This window comes from Dendropsophus ebraccatus, chromosome 1, assembly GCF_027789765.1.
Source record: "Dendropsophus ebraccatus isolate aDenEbr1 chromosome 1, aDenEbr1.pat, whole genome shotgun sequence".
NCBI classification, from domain to species: domain Eukaryota; kingdom Metazoa; phylum Chordata; class Amphibia; order Anura; family Hylidae; genus Dendropsophus; species Dendropsophus ebraccatus.
This window is the reverse complement of record NC_091454.1, coordinates 130337618-130358374: the sequence shown is the minus strand read 5'-3', so window position 1 is coordinate 130358374 and position 20757 is coordinate 130337618. Positions and strand designations below refer to the sequence as shown.

Sequence of the window (20757 nt, the reverse complement as noted above, 5' to 3'; positions counted from 1 at the left end):
GACAGGGGACACCCCCTGTCACTTACACTTAAACGCCGCGGTGTTTAGGGAGTTAATGACACGCGGCAGCGCGATCGCTGCAGCGTGTCATTACCGGTGAGGTCCCGGCTGCTGATTGCAGCCGGCCCCCACCTGCTATGAAGCGCGCTCCGCTCCGGAGCACGCTTCATAGTGGGAGAAACACCCAGGGCGTACAGTTACGCCCTAGGTCGTCTGGGGACAGACTTCCATGGCGTAACTATACGCCCTGGGTCGTCTAAGGGTTAATCCATTTGGGGATCTTATTGGAGTGTTATCGTGTCAGTCTCTATCTCCAGTTATGTCATTTACTGTGGCGTCCAGAAAAACCGATCTTTATTCCTTGGCATCTATGTCTTAGTGGAATAGTTTTCAATTGATTAATAAACTTTTGATACAATGAATCTTATTCCCATATTTTTTTAGGCATGCATATATAAGTACGGTAGTTCTGATAATAATAATTCCAACAGATTCCGCAGCACTTTACAATTCTGGGGGTAGATACAGTTAGGGCCAGAAATATTTGGACAGTGACACAAGTTTTGTTATTTTAGCTGTTTACAAAAACATGTTCAGAAATACAATTATATATATAATATGGGCTGAAAGTGCACACTCCCAGCTGCAATATGAGAGTTTCCACATCCAAATCGGAGAAAAGGTTTAGGAATCATAGCTCTGTAATGCATAGCTTCCTCTTTTTCAAGGGACCAAAAGTAATTGGACAATGGACTCTAAGGGCTGCAATTAACTCTGAAGGCGTCTCCCTCGTTAATTTGTAATCAATGAAGTAGTTAAAAGGTCTGTGGTTGATTCCAGGTGTGTGGTTTTGCATTTGGAAGCTGTTGCTGTGACCAGACAACGTGCGGTCAAAGTAACTCTGAATTGAGGTGAAGCAGAACATCCTGAGGCTGAAAAAAAAGGAAACATCCATCAGAGAGATAGCAGACATGCTTGGAGTAGCAAAATCAACAGTCGGGTACATTCTGAGAAAAAGGAAATTGACTGGTGAGCTTGGGAACTCTAAAAAGCCTGGGTGTCCACGGAAAACAACACTGGTGGATGATCGCCGCATACTTTCTTTAGTGAAGGACCCATTCACAACATCAACTGAAGTCCAGAACACTCTCAGGGAAGTAGGTGTATCTGTCTCTAAGTCAACAGTAAAGAGAAGACTCCATGAAAGTAAATACAAAGGGTTCACATCTAGATGCAAACCATTCATCAATTCCAAAAATAGACAGGCCAGAGTTAAATTTGCCGAAAAACACCTCAAGAAGCCAGCTCAGTCCTGGAAAAGTATTCTATAGACAGATGAGACAAAGATCAACTTGTACCATAATGATGGGAAGAAAAAAGTTTGGAGAAGAAAGGGAACGGCACATGATCCAAGGCACACCACATCCTCTGTAAAACATGGTGGAGGCAACGTGATGGCATGGGCATGCATGTCTTTCAATGGCACTGGGTTACTTGTGTTTATTGATGACATAACAGCAGACAAGAGTAGCCGGATGAATTCTGAAGTGTACCGGGATATACTTTCAGCCTAGCTTCAGCCAAATGCTGCAAAGTTGATTGGACAGCGCTTCATACAGATGCATACAGCTTTGTATAGATGGACAATGACCCCAAGCATACAGCCAAAGCTACCCAGGAGTTCATGAGTGCATAAAAGTGGAACATTCTGCAATGGCCAAGTCAATCACCAGATCTTAACCCAATTGAGCATGCATTTCACTTGCTCAAATCCAGACTTAAGACGGAAAGACCCACAAACAAGCAAGACCTGAAGGCTGCGGCTGTAAAGGCCTGGCAAAGCATTAAGAAGGAGGAAACCCAGCATTTGGTGATGTCCATGGGTTCTAGACTTAAGGCAGTGATTGCCTCCAAAGGATTCGCAACAAAATATTGAAAAAAATATATTTTGTTTGGGTTATGTTTATTTGTCCAATTACTTTTGAGCTCCTAAAATGTGGAGTGTTTGTAAAGAAGTGTGTACAATTCCTACATTTTCTATCAGATATTTTTGTTCAACCCTTCAAATTAAACATTACAATCTGCACTTGAATTCTGTTGTAGAGGTTTCATTTCAAATTTAATGCGGTGGCATGCAGAGCCCAACTTGCGAAAATTGTCACTGTCCAAATATTTCTGGCCCTAACTGTACATAGACAAAAATCAGACATTATAGAGATATACATATAATTATCCATACATGAGGAGAGAGGGCCCTGATCGCGTGCATCAGCTTACAGACTATTAGGAGGGGGTGCGGGACAAAATAGCAGGAGGCAAAGTCCTTTCTTTTTAGCATGATCCATCAATCTTTATAAATAAGGCAGTGCAGGTAAAGGTGGGTAAACCAGTGACCAACTGATGCCTGCCTGCTACAGGTCCAGGTGTTTAAAGGGGTAGTGTGGCGGTAAAGAATTATTCACAGAATAACACACATTACAAAGTTATACAACTTTGTAAAGTATGTTATGTCTGTGAATGGCCCCCTTCCCCGTGTCCCACCCCCCCCCCCCCCCACCCGATCTTCAGTCAGTGACGTCTTCTTCGGGCGTCCGGTGAACAGCTCCGACTCTCCCGAATGCTGGACGCCCTCTGCCACGTCATCCGATGCTCAGCCGCGATTGGCCGAGCATAACTCTGCTCAGCCAATCGCGGCTGAGCAGCTGATGACACGGCTGCGTCATCAGCCGCTCAGCCGCGATTGGCTGAGCACAGTTATGCTCAGCCAATCGAGGCTGAGCATCTGATGACGCGGCAGAGGGCGGCCGGCATTCGGGAAGATCGGAGAACATCGGCCGCCCGAAGATGACGTTGCGGCACAAGATGGCAGACGGGCGCGACACGGGTCAGGTAATGTATAATGCACCAACACTTCCGGGTACACGTGCGGGGGTGGGGGGACACAGGGAAGGGGGTGATTCACAGACATAACATACATTACAAAGTTGTATAATTTTGTAATGTGTGTTTTTCTTTGAATAATTTCTTAGCGCCGCACTACCCCTTTAAGTGCCTGGTGTATGTATTGGGTGGAGGGGGGGATCAATTTAGGGAACCTGGTAAGCCTGTTTGAACAGATGTGTTTTGAGGGCACGTTTGAAGCTTTGGGTATTGGAGGTGAGTCTAACAATCTTGGGTAATGTATTCCATAGAACTGGTGCAGCTCGGGTGAAGTCCTGGAGACTGTAGTGAGAGGTGCGGATTAAGGTGGATGTTAGTCTGAAGTCGTTACAGGAGCGTAAGGGCCCCATTCCACAGGAACGATGTTCGGCCGATTACCTGCGGGGCTTCTCCTCCGCTCTGTCTTCCTCCCCGAGTCCCGCGCGCTGTAGCTTCAGAATGGCCTGTCAGCTGATGGAGCGCTCAGCCAATCACAGGCCGCGACCGCCGCGGCCTGTGATTGGCTGAGTGACCTGTCAGCTGAGATGTAGGGAGGTGCAGCACTGTGGAGAGCTTTATGGGTGAGCAGGAGGAGTTTGTATTGTATCCTGTGTTTAATAGGGAGCCAATGTAGTGACTGGCACAGGGGGAGGCATCGGTATAGCGGCTGGACAGGGAGATGAGCCTGGCTGCTGCATTGAGAATGGACTGGAGAGGGGAGAGTTTAGAGGGAGGAAGGCCGATTAGTAAGGAATTGCTGTAGTCTAGACAGGAATGAATCAGAGCGAAAATGAAAGTTTTAGCAGATTGGACAGTAAGGAAGGGACGGATTTTAGAGATGTTTTTAAGATGCAGGTGACAGGAACGTGAAAGAGATTGAATATGAGGTGTAAAGGACAGCAGGCTTGTTGTCTAGGGGTTATGGTTGCACCGCAGACAGAGATGGAGTTGTCAGGTGGGGGGCGGTTAGCAGAAGGAGGGAATACAAGTAACTCAGTTTTAGCAAGAATGAGTTTTAGGAATAGGGAGGACATAACGTTAGAAACGGCAGACAGTTAGGGTACTATTTTACGGGCCGAGGAGGGCCCGATCAACGATGTAAACGAGCGCCGATCTCCTAGATCGCCACTTGTTTACTGGGCCAATTCCACGGCCCGATCGTTGAGCGAGGGCTGCAGGGACATCGTTACCGATGTCCTTGCAGCATACATTACCTGTCAGGTCTTCTGCTCCGCTCTGTCTTCCTTCCCGGGTCCCGCGCACTCTAGCTTCAGAATGGACTGTCAGCTAACAAAGTGCTCAGCCAATCACAGGCCGGGACCCCTGCAGCCTCTGATTGGCTGAGCACTTTGTTAGCTGACAGTCCATTCTGAAGCTAGAGTGCGCGGGACCTGGGGAGGAAGACAGAGCGGAGCAGAAGACCTGACAGGTAATGTATGCTGCTGCTGCTTCTAAATCGTTGGTCGCTCGACGTGCACCGCTATTCACCCGTAGCGATGCGCGGTGGGTGAACGATGATTTTAGGTCTGGCCCTAAATGAACGATCAGCCGATGACACGATCATCGGCTAATCGTTTTCTCTATTTCACCGAGCGATAATCGGCCGATTATCGTTACTGTGGAATAGGGCCCTTACTGGTGTTCTGTAGAAGAGCGGGGGTGATATCATGGGAGGAGGTATAGAGCTGGGTATCATCAGCATAGAGATGTACTGAAAACCAAACTTGCTGATGATTTGTCCGATGTGTAAAGTGAGAAAAGGAGAGGACCCAGGACTGATCCCTGAGGAACCCCAACTGTAAGGGGAAGAGAAGATGAGGAGGAACCAGCATATGATATGCTAAAGGAGCGGTCAGAGAGAGAGGAGGAAAACCAGGAAAGAGCAGAGTCCTTGAGGCCGATAGAGCGGAGCGTGGAGAGGAGGAGATGGTGGTCTACAGTGTCAAAAGCTGCAGATAGATCCAGGAGAATGAGCAGAGAATGGTCACCTTTAGATTTGGCGGAAAGGAGGTCATTAGAGACTTTAGTAAGGGCAGTTTCTGTAGAGTGGAGAGGACTGAAACCAGACTGAAGGGGGTCAAGGAGAGAGTTGTCAGAGAGGTAGCAGGTTAGGTGGGAATAGACCAGACGTTCTAAGAGCTTAGAGATAAAAGGAAAATTAGAGACAGGTCAATAGTTGGCAGCACAGGATGGGTCTAGGGAGGGTTTTTTCAGTAATGGAGTGATGACAGTGTTTGAAAGTCGAGAGGGAGAGGTTGAAGATTTAAGTTGGGTAAGTAGTGAGAGCAGGAGAGAGAGAGACTGGACAAGGTGTGAGGGAATAGGGTCACTAGGGCAGGTGGTGGGACCAGAGGAGGAGAGGAGTCTGGAGACTTTGGGCTTTATTCCACCGGACGATTATCGTTTGCATAATCGTTAACGATCTCAAACGACCGCTATTGCGAAAGACCTGAAAACGTTCACTCATTTTCATGGAACGATAATCGTTACTTATGATTGTAATTGCGATCGTTTTTTCTTCGCTATTTATTCGCAATTGCGTTCGTATCTATTGCGAACGACGTCTTATTCAATGCGAACATTTTGCAAACGAGCAAAGATAAAAATAGATCCAGGTCTTATAAAGCGATCAACGATTTCTCGTTTGGTCGTTAATCGTTAAGTGCATTTCAACCGAACGATTATCGTTTAGATTCGAACAATTTAACGATAATCTGAACGATAATCGTCCGGTGGAATAGGGCCCTTTCTCCTCTGTTACAGGTTCAAATACTCAGAGGGAAGAGGAGGAAATACAAGAGGGAATGGGATCAACACTACTTGGGGACTGGGAGGTAATCTCCTGACAGATAGTATCTATATTTTCCTTGAAGTAGGATGCTAGGTCTTCAGCGCAGAGGTTAGTTATGGGTGTCTGAACTTTTGGTTTGAGGAGGGAGTTGAGGTATCAAAGAGCCGTTTTGGGTTATGGGATAGAGAAGAAATGAGAGAGGTAAAGTAAGATTGTTTAGCAGAATGAAGAGCGGAATAGTAGCTTCTGTTATCAACTTGTTCATACATTTTCCAGGAGGTATAAAGCAGGAATTACACAGTGCAGAGTAAAGGATTCTCTGTAAGGCTATTTTTAAATTTATTTTTTTTTGGCCTTATTTTTGGATGACCATCATTTTGAGGCAAAAATACGTCCGTTTTGATAATCATAGCCATAAACAGGGCTGTGTGCACACTGCGTTTTTTTGTTTTAAGTTTAAAGGGGAAATCCAGGTTAGTGATGTCACGATACCAGAATTTTGAGTTCGATACCGATACTAACATTTTTATTTCGATACTCAATACCAGTTCGATACTTACTAAAATATTTTTAAAAAAAACCACAACGATAGAAATATTATTCCCCCTAGACAGCGAATATAATAAACCTAAAATGTTTTCTATACTCTCAGGCCTGCACTATTACAGAGATACCAATTTATGGAGCTTTTTTTAATTTTATTACGTTAAAAGTAAAGGTTTGCAATTTTTATATAATTGTGTACAGAGTACAGCGATCACTCAGACAGCTCCGCTATACACTGCTCACTCGACTCTGCTATACACTGCTCACTCGGCTCTGCTATACACTGCTCACTCGGCTCAGCTATACACTGCTCACTCGGCTCTGCTATACACATACTTATGCTGATGTCGGCACCTCACAGCCCCTGCACCTCCCCCACCTGCAAGCCGGCTGGATCCTCACATGTGTCCTCTCTCTCGGACCTCCCGCTCTACAGCATTCTCCTCCGTCCTCCTCTCCCTCTCCGTCCTCCTCTCCCTCTCCAGCCGCGAAAACCTCAGTGCAGCTCCGGCTCCTCTGCATAAATCATTTCAGCGGGGGTCTGCTACACACAGTAGTCGACCCCTGCTGCATATGGAGCGGGCTTAGGAGGGGTCAGGTGCCGCTGTCAGTTGTGACAGCGGCATCTACACAGTTAAATAGCCGGCACTAGAGATCGCAAAGTGGCGACTACTTGAAATTGGCGCCGCCGGGAGCGGAAGGAGAGAGAACAGAGGAGGAGACTGCAGGGTCAGTGAGAGGCACATAGAGAACACGGCCGGCGCTCATATACCCGCCGGCCGTGTTCTCTGCGCTATACTTTAAGTTGCCTAATAGTGCAGCTTTAGCATAAAGTATCGATACCAGGAAATCCTGGTACCGAACCGTTTTTTAGCCCGAAATATCGATAGTAGTATCGATATTTCGGTGCATCCCTAATCCAGGTAGAGGTTAAAAAAATTTAACTTCTGCAGAAGCATATAGCATTACTTACCTGTCTATCCCAGTTTTGAAACTACCAAAAATCCATTTGTTTGGGGGGGGGGGGTTGTTCTGTATCTTATTTCTGTCCTTCCTGGTTGAGCAGTTCCCAGAATGCAATGCTTTCCCTCAGCTGATCATCACAGTCCCCCACCCATCACAATCAGTAAAATTAGTGCTGCACCTGCTTCTGGCCATTCAGAGATGGTGGATCACTCAGGGGATTTGGGATCCAGCCAAGCCTACTGTGAGAAAACCCCCTGTCTGCATCAGCCTGTCCTCAGCAAACACACATAATGTAAGACAGGCATGTAAGATTTGTCTCCTAAGGTGGAGAGCAGAGGGAGCAGAAGACAATGGGAGGCATTTATTAAGTCCGGCGTTTTTTACGCCGGACTTAAAAATGCCCCCGCAGCTCCGTCGGTATGGGGATTTATGTAGAGGCGGACTGCCTGTACATAAATCCTGTGCGCGCCGGTGCGCACCGCCGAAAACCTACGCCAGCTGAGGACTGGAGTAGGTTTTCGGCGTACATTTGGGAACGGATGATAAATCGCGTGGACTCTGAGTCCGCGCCCTCCGTTCCGCCCACTTCCCGCCTACTTTCCGCCCCCTTTCCGCCCCCTGGCGTACTCGGCGGAAAGTGCCGATTTGCGAATATTTTATTCGCAAATCGGCCATTTGCGTATAAAATAATACGCAAATCGGCACTTTCCGCCAAAAATCATCCGTTCGCCGGATGATACATGTGGCCCAATGTGAATTGGCACACAGGCCATTTTTTTTTCACTTCCTGGATTTCTATCAGCTACCAGTGTGGCAGAACTGCACAGATACAGTAATATATTGTATAGACACATCTATATAACTTTTAATGTACTTTTAATAGAAATCAAGTTTTTCTTATCTGGAGTTCCCCTTTAACTGATCCATTTAATGGAAAAACATGCATTTGTGTGCATCCGTTTTTCAATTGATTTCCATTATTATTAAAATAAGCATTCGTTTTTTAACGTACACAAAAAAAATTTTGACCATGTTTTTGTGTACGCTAAAAAACATGCACTTTGATCCTATTTTTAATTTTTTTTATAATGGATAGTGGAAGAACAAATCAAAACTGATATACACACGCGTTTGTATTTTCAACATTTTTTTTCCATTTACTGATCCGCTAATCGGACAGCAAAAGCACAATGTGAACCCAGTCAAATGATCATGCTCTTTATTTATATCCGTAATTCTCAGTATGGCCGTATTTTTGCCTCAGAATGACGGTCATCCAAAATTAGGGTATGTGCTACGCTACAGAATCCAGGCGGATAACCTGCTGCGGATTCCACCGGATCTTCGCCCGTGCCATAGACTCTGTGCACAGGCTGATTCCGCTGTCCGCCCAAGGAATGAACAGGTTCATTCAGTTTCAAAGAATGAACAGGTTCCGTAGTGTGCACGTACCCTTACACAGCAGAAAAAAACCTTGTGTGAAGCACCAGATTAGAAAAGTTACTCCATTATTTAATCTGAACTGTTTATATTTCCTGTCCATTTATCAGTAGCCTTTGTTCTAACAGTGCCCTACCAGCAATATGACCAGTCGACCCAGCAGTGGACCTAGGTCTGTCTGTCCACAAATGGTATGAGCATTGATAAGCACAAGTCATTGTGAACTGATCATGTCTTGGGTAAAATGACAATCCCCCCCCATACATTTATGTTAGAGTTGAGTGGAATACTGCTTTATGATCTAACTCTTCATATGTCTCTGCCCATGGTGTAGTAGACTAACAGTTCATTTCATACTATTTTATTATCTATTGAATTTTCTTCCAGAGTTCCCACAACAAGTCCCTGACCTGGCTTTAGCTGCAACATTGTGTCTAGTAATGCTGGAAAGGTTATTATGAGGTCAAGTTGCTGATAAACTCGCTGCTGTTATCTGCCCCAGCATTACAAAGTTGCAGATAGGGACTTGTTAACAAAGGAAGAGGAAAGACAGATGCTTACACACAGATTTTTGCAGAAAGCAGCAGCTCAGAACTGGGGGAAGGAGACTGAATAGATAATAACAAGTATGGAAGGAATTTGTTAGTCTCACCATGGACAGCAACAAATGAAAAGTTATATTTGAGTGGAATACACCTTGTGACAGGATCAGGGGCAAAGTAGTGGATGGAAAGTAAGTTTCCCCAAAGTTCCTGTTATATGTGTGTTAATTAAGCAGCCAGGGAGTTAGGATAGCAAGGAGAAACTGTTTCCTTGCTATAGGTCTTGGCAAAGACCAGATAAAGGTCCTGGCTGCTTTGGAGTAGGGCAGAGATGAGTGGCCTCCTACTCCACTTGGCCACTCCAGGTATTGGGAGTGACTCAGCTGGCTACTCAGGTGCAAGCCTGGGTTTGCTACAGCTCACAAGATGATGGCTCTCTCTGCTACTCACAATGAAGTTTTTCTCAGGAGCAGAGTGCTGTGTTTTGTTTGAGATCTGTGCAGTAGGCTCAGCTCTGGTTAGTTAGCTGTGTACTGTTTAGTCACCAGATGGCATAGGTTTTCTTTTGTATTGTTTACTTTATCTGCTGCAAAGAAAAATAAAACTGGTTGCGGCCAGTTGCACCTTACTTGCTGGTGTGGACTGTTTTGTGCCAAAAAGCACCCATCTAACCCAGGAGATGGTAATCCCATGAGCTAATCCCCTCACGCCCTTAAAGGGAACCTGTCACCCCCCGTGCCGGGGTGACAGGCTCCCGACCGCCCGTTAGAGCCCCCTATACTCACCTGATCCCGCCGGGTCCCGCTTCTGGAGGTGGTCGGGTGATGAAGATCTCAGCCGCTGCAGCCCGGCGCGCGCGCTGAGAGATGAGTCCAACACCCATAGAGAATGACGGAGCGCTGGACTCTCCTGTCATTCTCTATGGGTGTTGGACTCATCTCTCAGCGCGCGCGCCGGGCTGCAGCGGCTGAGATCTTCATCACCCGACCACCTCCAGAAGCGGGACCCGGCGGGATTAGGTGAGTATAGGGGGCTCTAACGGGGGGTCGGGAGCCTGTCACCCCGGCACGGGGGGTGACAGGTTCCCTTTAAATAAAGCATTTTCCCCCTGTGCCGTAGCTTTGAAGAATAAGTTGCTATTACAGCTTCTTCTGTAGAGACGCTACATCTTATTGTGAAATGGATGAGAAGATTAAAAGCCAATTCACACATGCATACTTATGGACCCGCAAATACAGACAAGACTATGGATGTGCGTCTGTAACCGTCCATATTTGCAAAGACCCATTCATTGAGAGTAGGTGATCCTTGCCGCTACCACGGCTGCATGCATGGATCACATCCCCAACACCTATGTGTGTATGGGGCCATGCAAATCTAATATTTGTTATTTAGATTCTGTTAAATCATTGCTCTTGTTTTTTTGTTCTAGATGGACGGACCGACCCCGTTCTGGATGATGTAGGTCAAGCCTTCAAACTAATGGGGGTAAATCTCCATGAACTGGAAGACTACATTCATAATATTGAACCAGTCACCTTCCCACATCAGATCCCGTCCTTTCCTGTTAGCAAGAATAATGTGCTGCAGTTTCCTCCTCCTGGAAGCAAAGATGTTGAAGACCGGAAGGAATATATACCAGACTACTTGCCACTTATTGTCTCTTCACAAGAAGGTATTGTGTGCATCCTGCCTGCTATCTTCTACAATGATTTTCCTTCTCCTGGCTGACATACCAACACATTAAGTATCTTCTAATATTGGAGAAGTCGCTGATCTTGGACCACCATTAGTTTCCAGGATGGAAGGGCTATATAGTGTAGACTCCTATGGGTCTGCTCTGTCGGTTTACTGCAAATCTGAAACACTGGGGCAGGTTTACAAATTTAAATGCGCCAGGATTTTTGCATAATTTGTGCTGCATTATGTGTTTTAGATGCACACTTTTTTGAAATGGCAGAGGAAGTGGTGTAGCATAGAAGCAGAAAGTGTTTACTATGTCTGGCATAAAGTAAGTTTATTTATAATTGCCCTATACTTATGGTGCGTTAACGCAGACAGATTTATCTGGCAGATTTTTGAAGCCAAAGCCAGGAAAGGATTAGAAAAGAGGAGAAATCTTAGTGTTTCCTTTATGACCTTTTCTCTGTTTATAGTCTGTTCCTGATTTGGGCTTAAAAAATCTGTCAGATAAATCTGCCTGTGTAAACGCACCTTTAGGCTAGACAATCTACAAATGTGCCAGATTTATCAAATTGGGTAAGGCCGGGTTTATGCTCACATGGCAATCTTAGAACGGTCTCATTCAAATGAATGGGATCAGTTCAAAGCATTTAGCACTTCAATTGTGCCGCCAGATCACCAGACAGGCTGTACGGAGGAACACATCTTGTCCAGCATCTCCAACAAAGGATGATTAATGGGGGGGGGGGGGAAGGTTAGGCCACCTGGACTAACCAAGTTCCAAGTTCAGCAGCCACCGCTAATCAAATGCCAAACATTCGGGTTCGGATCGACTCGAACCCGAACCCGGTTCTCAAAAACCCCTTATAAACACCCCTCCACATAAAAGCTTAAAATACCCCCTTGTCCATTATAAAAATATTAAAAAAATAAACATATTGCATACTGTAGCGTGCGGAATGTCCGATCTATTAAAATGTAATATTATTCCCGCACAGTGAACGGTGTAAACTAAAAAAAACAAAAAAAACACCAGGACTGCTGATTTTAATAAATTATTTATCAGAAAAATTTATAAAAAGTGATCAAAATTTTTCTGTTACACCTATATGATGATGATAATAACTAGAGGTCATGGCACAAAAAAGAACACCCCCAACCAGCCCTGTAGGTAGAAAAATAAAAGCGCTATGGCTCTTAGAAGGCGGGGAGGAACATTGCATTAATTTGAGCCGGACATCCATTGCATCAATGGGCTCTGCCTTGAAGGAGTTAATATATCCCGCTTTCTGTTTATCAGATCACTGAAGCACTTGTTAAGAACAAGTTAGGGTTTTCCAGGGATACTGATGCGGTGAGATTGTACTCTGAATACTTATGTCTCACATGTTTGCTTGTATTGTTTTAAATTGTGCAATAAAAGCTTTATTTACCAAAAAAAAAAGTTCTTCCACCAAGAGTTTATTGACAATGGAGTGGAATTATACAATATTGTGTTTTGGTGGGCACTCTCCCACCTTTCTGAAGCCGACAATATACAGTGGTGCCTTGGATTACGAGCATAATTCATTCCAGGACTGTGCTTGTAATCCAAATCCACTCCTAAACTATAGCAAATTTTCCCATAAGTCATAAAAAATGCAGACAATTGGTTCCATACCCCAAATATAATGCTTTATTATTCTGAATAACATGTAAAACAGATGCAGCAAATATTCAGAAACAGTAGAATATGTGGTATTATAAGTTACTGTACAGTAATGGAGAGGATGGGAAACACAAGGGCTGACGGAGACTGCAGGGAGTATCAAGGAATAAGCAGGGCAGATGTGGGCACATACATGCAGCTCTCTGTCCGGGGAGAGAGGGGTTAAAGCTATGGAGAGATTACCTCCACAGTCCTGTCCCCTGATGCAAGCCCCAGCCTGAAGTGGATCTGCTATGATTTGGAAGGTGAGGGAGACTTCCTGGGTCAGATTAGAGTGCTGTAGACTCCGCTATGCAGACCTTGCCACTCCCCCTTCCACCCAGCACACTACTTTGTCTGTTACAGCATCTTCACTGTTCACTTAGTTAGCCTTGTCTGTGAAAATTTCAAGTGATAGAAAATGTTTAGTAGATTTGGTTGTGCTCACCTCATGTAAAGCAGTGGGCTGTTCTAGTGTCAGTATCTGCTTATATAGATAAGCCCAATAGCTATAGCAATGAAGGAGTTGTGTTGTTAGCGCCCCCTAGGCAGCAAACCCATGTGAACTAAGGCTGGGTTCACACTGTGTTTTTGCAATGTTTTTTTTATCCGTTTTTTGCAAAAAAGTCTGAAAAAAACAAATTCATTTGTGTGCATCCGTTTTGATCGGTTTTTCCATTGACTTCCATTGTAAAAAAAAAAAAAAAAAATCCGTTTTATTTGATGGACACCAAAACGTAGCTGACACTACTTTTGTGTCTGTTAAAAAACTGCTCCGGTTTGTTCCGTTTTTTTTTTTTGTTTTGTTTGTTTTTTTACAATGAAAGTCAATGGAAAAACGGATCAAAACAGACGCACACTAATGCGGATTGCAAAAACGCAGGGTGAACCCAGCCTTACTAAATTCCTTAGCCTGCTTACAAGGGGAAGTTTGCTAACAGAAAATGTTCTTTTACCTGAAAAAAAAAAAATAATCTTCTGACTATCCTCCTTGTTTGTGGAGTTTAAAATGGCTGTGGCCAGTGATGTGACTTTGGTGTCTCCTATTGTTATGCACTGGTGGGAAATAAAAAAAAAAATATATATATATATGTGTGTTATATATACAGGCTTGGTTTTTTTGCTATAATACTTTAATTTTTATTTGGTTACCAGAAACTAGTGCAGAATAAGGCTGGGTTTACACTGCATTTTTGCAGTCCGTTTGCAAAAAACGGATGTGCTTGTGTGCATTCATTTTGATTAGTTTTTCCATTGACTTTCATTAATAAAAAAAATTCAAATAACAGATCAAATTGCGTCTGTTTTTTTTAGCGTACACAAAAATGTGGTTGACCACTTTTTTTCTGTACGCTAAAAAAGATGCGTTTTGATCTCTGGGTTTTTTTTTTTTTATACAATGAGTCAATGGAAAAACAGATGAAAATGGATGCAAACAAACACATCCATTTTTTTTTTTTCCTGTGTTTTTGCAAAAAAAAATGAAAATGCAGTGTGAACCCAGCCCATCCTACATCTGTGTGTAAAAAAAAAAAAAAAAAAAAGTGGAATTCATATTCCATTGTTTCCAGTGGAAATCCACATTGTAGTTTGCCTTAAACTGTAGCTTGATGACAGATTTTTGAAGCCAAAGCCAGGAATGGATTTGAAAAGAAAAATCTCAGTCTTTCCTTTATGACCTGTTTAGTCTGTTCCTGGCTTTGGCTTCAAAAATCTATCTACCGTAACTCTAACTCTATCTGTGACTGCATGTCAACTGAACCCACCAAATACTGCTACATTGGAAGTCCATTAAATGTGTATTTGGGTGTCTTAACTTCACCCCTTCTGGTAGGTAACTCACATTCTACCAGTGGCAAGTGTCATCTTAGGGAAATAAGAATTCATAGGAAAGAAATCTATCCCCTTACCATATTTACTGCATCACTATTTTGCCCATGTAGTAGAGGTTCCTAACATTTTGTGTACCAAAAGCTACTTTGTTACAACTTGATGATGTTTTACTTGGGGAAAGTCTAAAGATCTGGCCAGTGGATATGAATTTTCCAGTACTGTAAGCTTTCAGTCGTATATTAGGGTGTGTTCACACAGACAGACTATCTGACAGATTATTGAAGCTGAAGCCAGGAACAGACCATAAACAGGGAACAGGTCATAAACAACTGAGATTTTCCTCTTCTCAAATCCATTCCTGGCTTTGGTTTTAGTAATCTGTCAGATAATCTGTCTGTGTAAACCATTATAGACCCTGATGCATTACCGATCAGGTGTCACTGATGTGTGGTAATATCTGGTAGGGACCGGCTGGTGAGCAACACTCTATAAGCCTGCCAGACCACTGGATGGGGAACACTGCATTACAGAAAGCAGAAGTAGGGTACCCTATTCCAAGCTGGTGGAGGTATTAGTATAATACACTTTACAATGTAGTCAGTGTGGAACATTACAGATTACTGTGCATGGTAGCTTGGGCTAATAATATTGGGACCAGATTTATCAATCGGACAGGGAGAAATCTCACCGATTGAGAAATCCAGGCCTCTGTGTTCAGAGCCATTGTCAATTCTTTGAGTGGAGGCGCGCAAGCCCTACCATAGAAACGCTGTTTGACACTGAGGCAGGTAGGATTCCATGGTGGAGAGCTTTGCAGTGGAATTCTGCTGAATTTGCTCAGTGTGAACTGGTACTTAAAAAGGAAATAATGTGTAACTGGGTGAACACCCTTGGAACACACAAATATACAAGTATATGCAGGCAGTATCAAGTAATTTTTTTCCAGTTTTTACTATAAATGTATTAAATTTAATTTTAATAGTCCACATTGAGCCTTGTATGATTAAAATATATAACTTTTTTTTTAATTTTATTTAATTTTTTAAGGCTTTTGCTTGAAGATGGTATTTTTGTGACAGATGATGGATACTTGTTTGAAAGGGATCTTTGTGTTTATGTGTACAGCAGTGTGTTTACTTAAACAACATTTTTTTTTTTTGTTTTAAACCCTCCTAATGCTTTTCTTTTATGACTGCCGTATTACTAATCGCTCCTGACAGAGACACTTGGGAGTAGTCCGTGGACATAATGGCTTCTGACCAGTGCACACCATGCTGCTAAACTCAGGAAGTCTCTGTGCCCTAAGAAGGGAGAGAAATTCACATCTCCTTTCCTCTGCAGTCCTTTGGATTCTTCACAGTGAAAGCAGATCATAGGGAAAGTGACGTTAGATTTTCTAGGTTGATATCTGTACTTTTAAAGCCACTAAGGCTCATAGGTCTAGGTTCTAGACTTTTTTTTTTTTTTTTTTTTAATAGAAAATGCTGAAAAAGCTCTTTCCTAAATGCTGACTGAGCAATGAAATCGGTTGAAAGTAGAAAACAAGTCACTGTCTGTGGGGAGAACTTTGCTTTATCCCATTTTTTCACATTTATGATTAATAAGACTATAAATGAAATTGGCTTCACTCTAAAATACCACTCGTGTGCTCATGTTCTGTCATGTATTCCCACCAAGCCCCATCCTATTGCTTGCTTGTTTCCTTTCTGCCCACGTAGCATCTCAGCAAGTCAGTACATCAGTAACCCCTTCTCCCCCGCCTGCCATTTCTAATGCTGTAAATTAACCTCTAGTCTTTGTCGTTGGACAAACTTACAACATCAGCAAGGGATCTTCACTGTACATGATTTATGTATATCCTCCATTGGCTTCCAGCAGATGGTATCACACAGAGTGGGGTTACATACAGTGCCTAAGCACAGCATATGGTATCACACATAGTGGGATTAGATACAGAGCTCCAGCAGATGTTATAGTCACCTGCTCTCTCAGCCATGGAGGGGGCGGAGGATCACCTGCTGCAGTACTATGTGCACAATGAGTGTGTGGTGCTGGGAGTTATAGTCCTTCACTCAGGTGACATACATGCTGTGACAATCACCTGGTTTCATAACACTACAGGATGGGGTAGCACAGCTGCAGACTGATGGCGAGTGTAATATGGAAGCACTACAGCTGTGTTGTGCTGGGAGTTATAGTCCTCCCTTTAGTGATACTCACCCCTCTTGGAGTCATGGCCTGCATGTTCCTCCTGGTTCTGTCAGGCACCCAGCACAGTGCCTGACAGAAGTCCTGGAACTATTCCCCATCCAGCCAGCAGTGACCTGCACCAGTCTAACACCTTCCCAGTCACTGCTGCTCACATAACAGTGTGACGGCTGCCTGTCATCTGGCCGCCTGTTATATGTTGCTGTCTGAGAATCTGTCCTAAGCTCAGCCACAGTACAGATTTCTAGGGGGAAGGGGCAAACAAGAATTGACAAGTAACACAGAGGCAGACACAGGGCTGAGGGGATATTCAACTACATGTATTTAAAAAAAACTCTGAAATTTAGCCTATTGTATACTGCCAAAATTCTTATCATGACCTAAGCTAACTAACACTAAATGGTCCAATAATTTATAGTAGCACTTTAAATGTAGTCCGCCATGAATCAGCATCGTAATTTTGACTTTTGTTAACCTTACCTTGTAATGTTTCTTGCCTTTCCCCCTACAATGGTTTATCATACCATGTTATGGGTCTTTGTTAGTTGTGACTGTGGTAGGGGATTACCCACTCTGAGGCCAACTTAGCTTTACTTGTGTAAGAGTTGTGTATGTGCTCGCTTTAATAAAGTGTGAGACGTGAGTCAGATGATGGGTGACAGTTGTGAGAGCTGTAGCTTTGTATTAGTGAGCGAGCCTCTTAACATCTGCCCTCACAGCTGGATAGTCTAGCAGGTCATCTTCTATCCCATTGATCATTACAGAGTAGAGTTAACTCTTCATGTCCTGCATTTAGTTGTAAATGAATTGTATTGGATAAATACCAGAGGTAAGGTAATCCGACATTAGGACTTAGTGGATTCTTTAATTTTATTTTGCGGTTTCTGAAAGTTAGTGTTGCAAAGCTTGGTGGAACGGAGTAGTGGTTATCTGAAAGCCACAGGTAGTCAGCACTAGTCACTAAAGAACCTTTAATAGATTTGCAGAGGGGACACCAAGGGAGATTTTACAGATATTCTGAACAAGACAGCAAGCATCTTGATACAGTACCTGGTTGCCATCATTGTCAGCTACAAAGTTTGGTCATTGAGGAAATTGTTGAAAATCTGAGAATCTGTTAATAGGAAGTACTGTACATTGATAACGTTATATTGCAGTGAAAAGATGGGTACTAAAGCAGTAGTGACAAACTTGGTTCTTTTCACTTTAAGTGGTTATTCTTCAAAATTCTTTTTCTTTCAAATCAACTGGTTTCAGAAAGTTATATAGGTTTGCAATTTACTTTTTAAAAATCTCAAGTCTTCCCATACTTATCAGCTGCTATATGTCCTGCAGAAAAATGTTTTCTTTTCAGTCTGACACAGTGCTCTCTGCTGACATCTCTGGCCCAGACAGGACCTGTCTAGAGCAGTAGCAAATCCTCATAGAAAACCTTTCCTGCTCTGCACAGTTCCTGTTTCACACATAGATGTCAGCAGAGAGCACTGTGTCAGACTGAAAAGAAAACATTTACAGGACATACAACAGCTGATAAGTATGGGAAGGCTTGATTTTTAAATAGAAGTAACAAAGTTACAAATCTATATATATAACTTTCTGAAACTAGTTTATTTGAAAGAGATTTTCGCTGGACAACTCCTTTTAAGGGTGCATTCATGTGTGAAGAATGGCAGTGTACTATGCATCCGATAACCACATGGCAAAACCCACTATCACTTACCCATATATCAGGCTGCATGTTACCTGATCCTTTATTTACTTGGCACCCCTCCGGCTGGCCGGTGACACTGTTGATGCAGTTTGTTACTTTGGTTATATTGGCCACTAGATGTAAGTTGAAAAAAAAAAAAAGTGTATACCTAAAAGTAAATACAAAACTTAGCTATAGGTCAATGGGGTCTGTCAGGAGCTGCTAGAATCTCTTTATTGCATAATGAATTCCATTAAAAAAGCTAAAGCGTAAATCTCAGAATTTATAAGTTTATAGTATTGCTAGAGCCAAAAGAGTGTAAGTACCCACCTCCAGTGTCAGATTTTGCAGAGCAAAAAAACAATGACCAGTTTTCAGTAGCATTCTAACTTTGCTTGACCCTACACATATGTGCTTGAGTACAATGTTGTAGTATTTCCACTAGGTGGCAGTGTTGTCCTGCAGAAATTCCTATTGAAATGAGCAAGTGCCTGGTTTAAATTAACATTTAAGGAATCTCAGAGCGTTCAGATTGAAAGCACTGGGGGATTAATGACATGCTTGCAGTATGTATAGATGAAATGTATACATACGCCAGGAATGGCAAATCAGACAAATATTAATAGAACAGTTAGGCAGATCATTCTTTAGTGTTGTAGCGTTGAGTAAATGTTGTCTCTCTCTAAAGCAATTACTGGCGTTAAATTAGAAGTGTAACGTACAGGGTTCTTGTACATATTCATCAGCAGGGCAAGTTTTCCTCCCAGTCTTTTATAACACAGGTTTAGTCTTAAAAAGAAAAAAAGGAACTATAGTCAGATATTGGTTCCTTGATCATGATTTTACCTTGTGCTCGGAAAGCCGCTCAGCGTTGAGATCTGCAAGACAGATATGTGGTGAACGTTTTATTCTAAGAGACATCCTGATCTTGGAGAACTAAATAATATTTTTTACTTATCACTTCTCAATCATCTTGGGTATTACTTGTTTACACTTAGGGGGGTCACTGTTATTAAACATTATGATCAGTCCGCTTTGCTGATACTATATTGTTGAAAGTAAAGTGTCGGCTGTATTGTTATGCTTGCACTACAGTAACCAGCCACCCAACGCCTGTCACATTATAAGAGCTGGAGACAGTGTCTTCACGTATCTTATTTAATAGGCTTAGTACAATTTATATAATTTTCACATGGTTTTCTTCCAGCTAGGAGGGTCTTAACACTTATCATGAAATCGTATCTTTTATTATATTGAGTAATAGTAAAATATTTATATAACTGGTGCTGGACAACCTACAACTTCCTCCTTCCTCCCCTGCCAGAAGGGGTCATGTCACATCAAAATATTTCCATTTTACCAGGCTCCAACAAAACACATTTATCATCCCAACAAGAATGAGAAACAAGGGGCCATAGGCATGCAAGGAAACTCCTCTCCAAATTTGGGGGCATGACCTCTTTGGTTTTCCTTTTATATTGTAAATGTTTTAATGTTTTTATACTAATAACCAGTGTTATTACTGTTTGTATAATATGTTTTACTGTTATTTCTCATGTTACAAGTAAAATTTATATAGCTATATGAATTTTCATTACTACCATATATTCTGGGGACATGGGTTCCACTGTGATGTGAGCAGAAATGATCCTTACTGTTGATCATCTTCCATATTATATTATTCACTAACCTTTGTACCGAGAGCTCTACTGCCAGGTGTAATAGTGGTATTGTTTCTTTTCTGTATGGAGGCTTTGGTAAAAAAAAAAAAATCAGCCTGAATAACAAAAAATCATAAGTAACATGAGTATAATTTCTGCTCACAAGTTTTTTTCCTGAACGTGGGCTCATCTGTATTTTTCTCTTTGGTGTTTTTGTCAGTTATTTTTTGTGTATGTCTAGGAGAATTGATCTTACTTGACGGTATGTTTTTTCCTTTTTTTTTTTTTTTTTTTTTTTGTTTGTTTCCCTCAAATGTATCTGATACACATGGCTGACTAACACTGCCCTGTCCATACCAGTTTTCTGTTACTTTGCCCCAGTTCCCCTTTATCTTAGGCCACTGATCACATCAGTATTTTGTGTGCAGACCTGGCTTTGTTTTTTTTTTTTTTGTTTTTTTTTTTGTTTTTTTTTTTCTTTTACAAATATTGAAGGTAAAGTTTTTCTATAACTAATTTGCCTAAGGGAGACCTTGTAGCAAGATGCCACTCAATTTACAGTTGTCAAAACCATTTTAATATGCTTTAATCTACATATGTCATGACGTAACATTACAGGCCTAAAGCCTAAGGTTGCACTACTGAGAGATTCTGATGTCATAATGTCCCCCACCCTAGTTTGCCAGGTGCAGTGTTGTCACAGTCTCCAGACTTTGGTTACATCCATACAAGGTTTCTATTCACTACAAATAACCTTGTTTAGGAAAAATAGATCTAACTAATATTTCTTC

The 20757-nt window shown here is 42.5% G+C and overlaps 1 protein-coding gene across 1 annotated transcript in view; it reads left to right on the top strand.

Annotated features, from left to right (window-relative positions):
• The window catches only part of TAF3 (TATA-box binding protein associated factor 3), a 75626-nt gene that overhangs the window by 7243 nt on the left and 47626 nt on the right, over positions 1-20757 (top strand). Inside the window, exon 2 of the mRNA XM_069978758.1 lies at positions 10637-10879. Within this exon, the coding sequence (XP_069834859.1) occupies positions 10637-10879 (243 nt within the window). The remainder of the gene's footprint in view (positions 1-10636; positions 10880-20757) is intronic.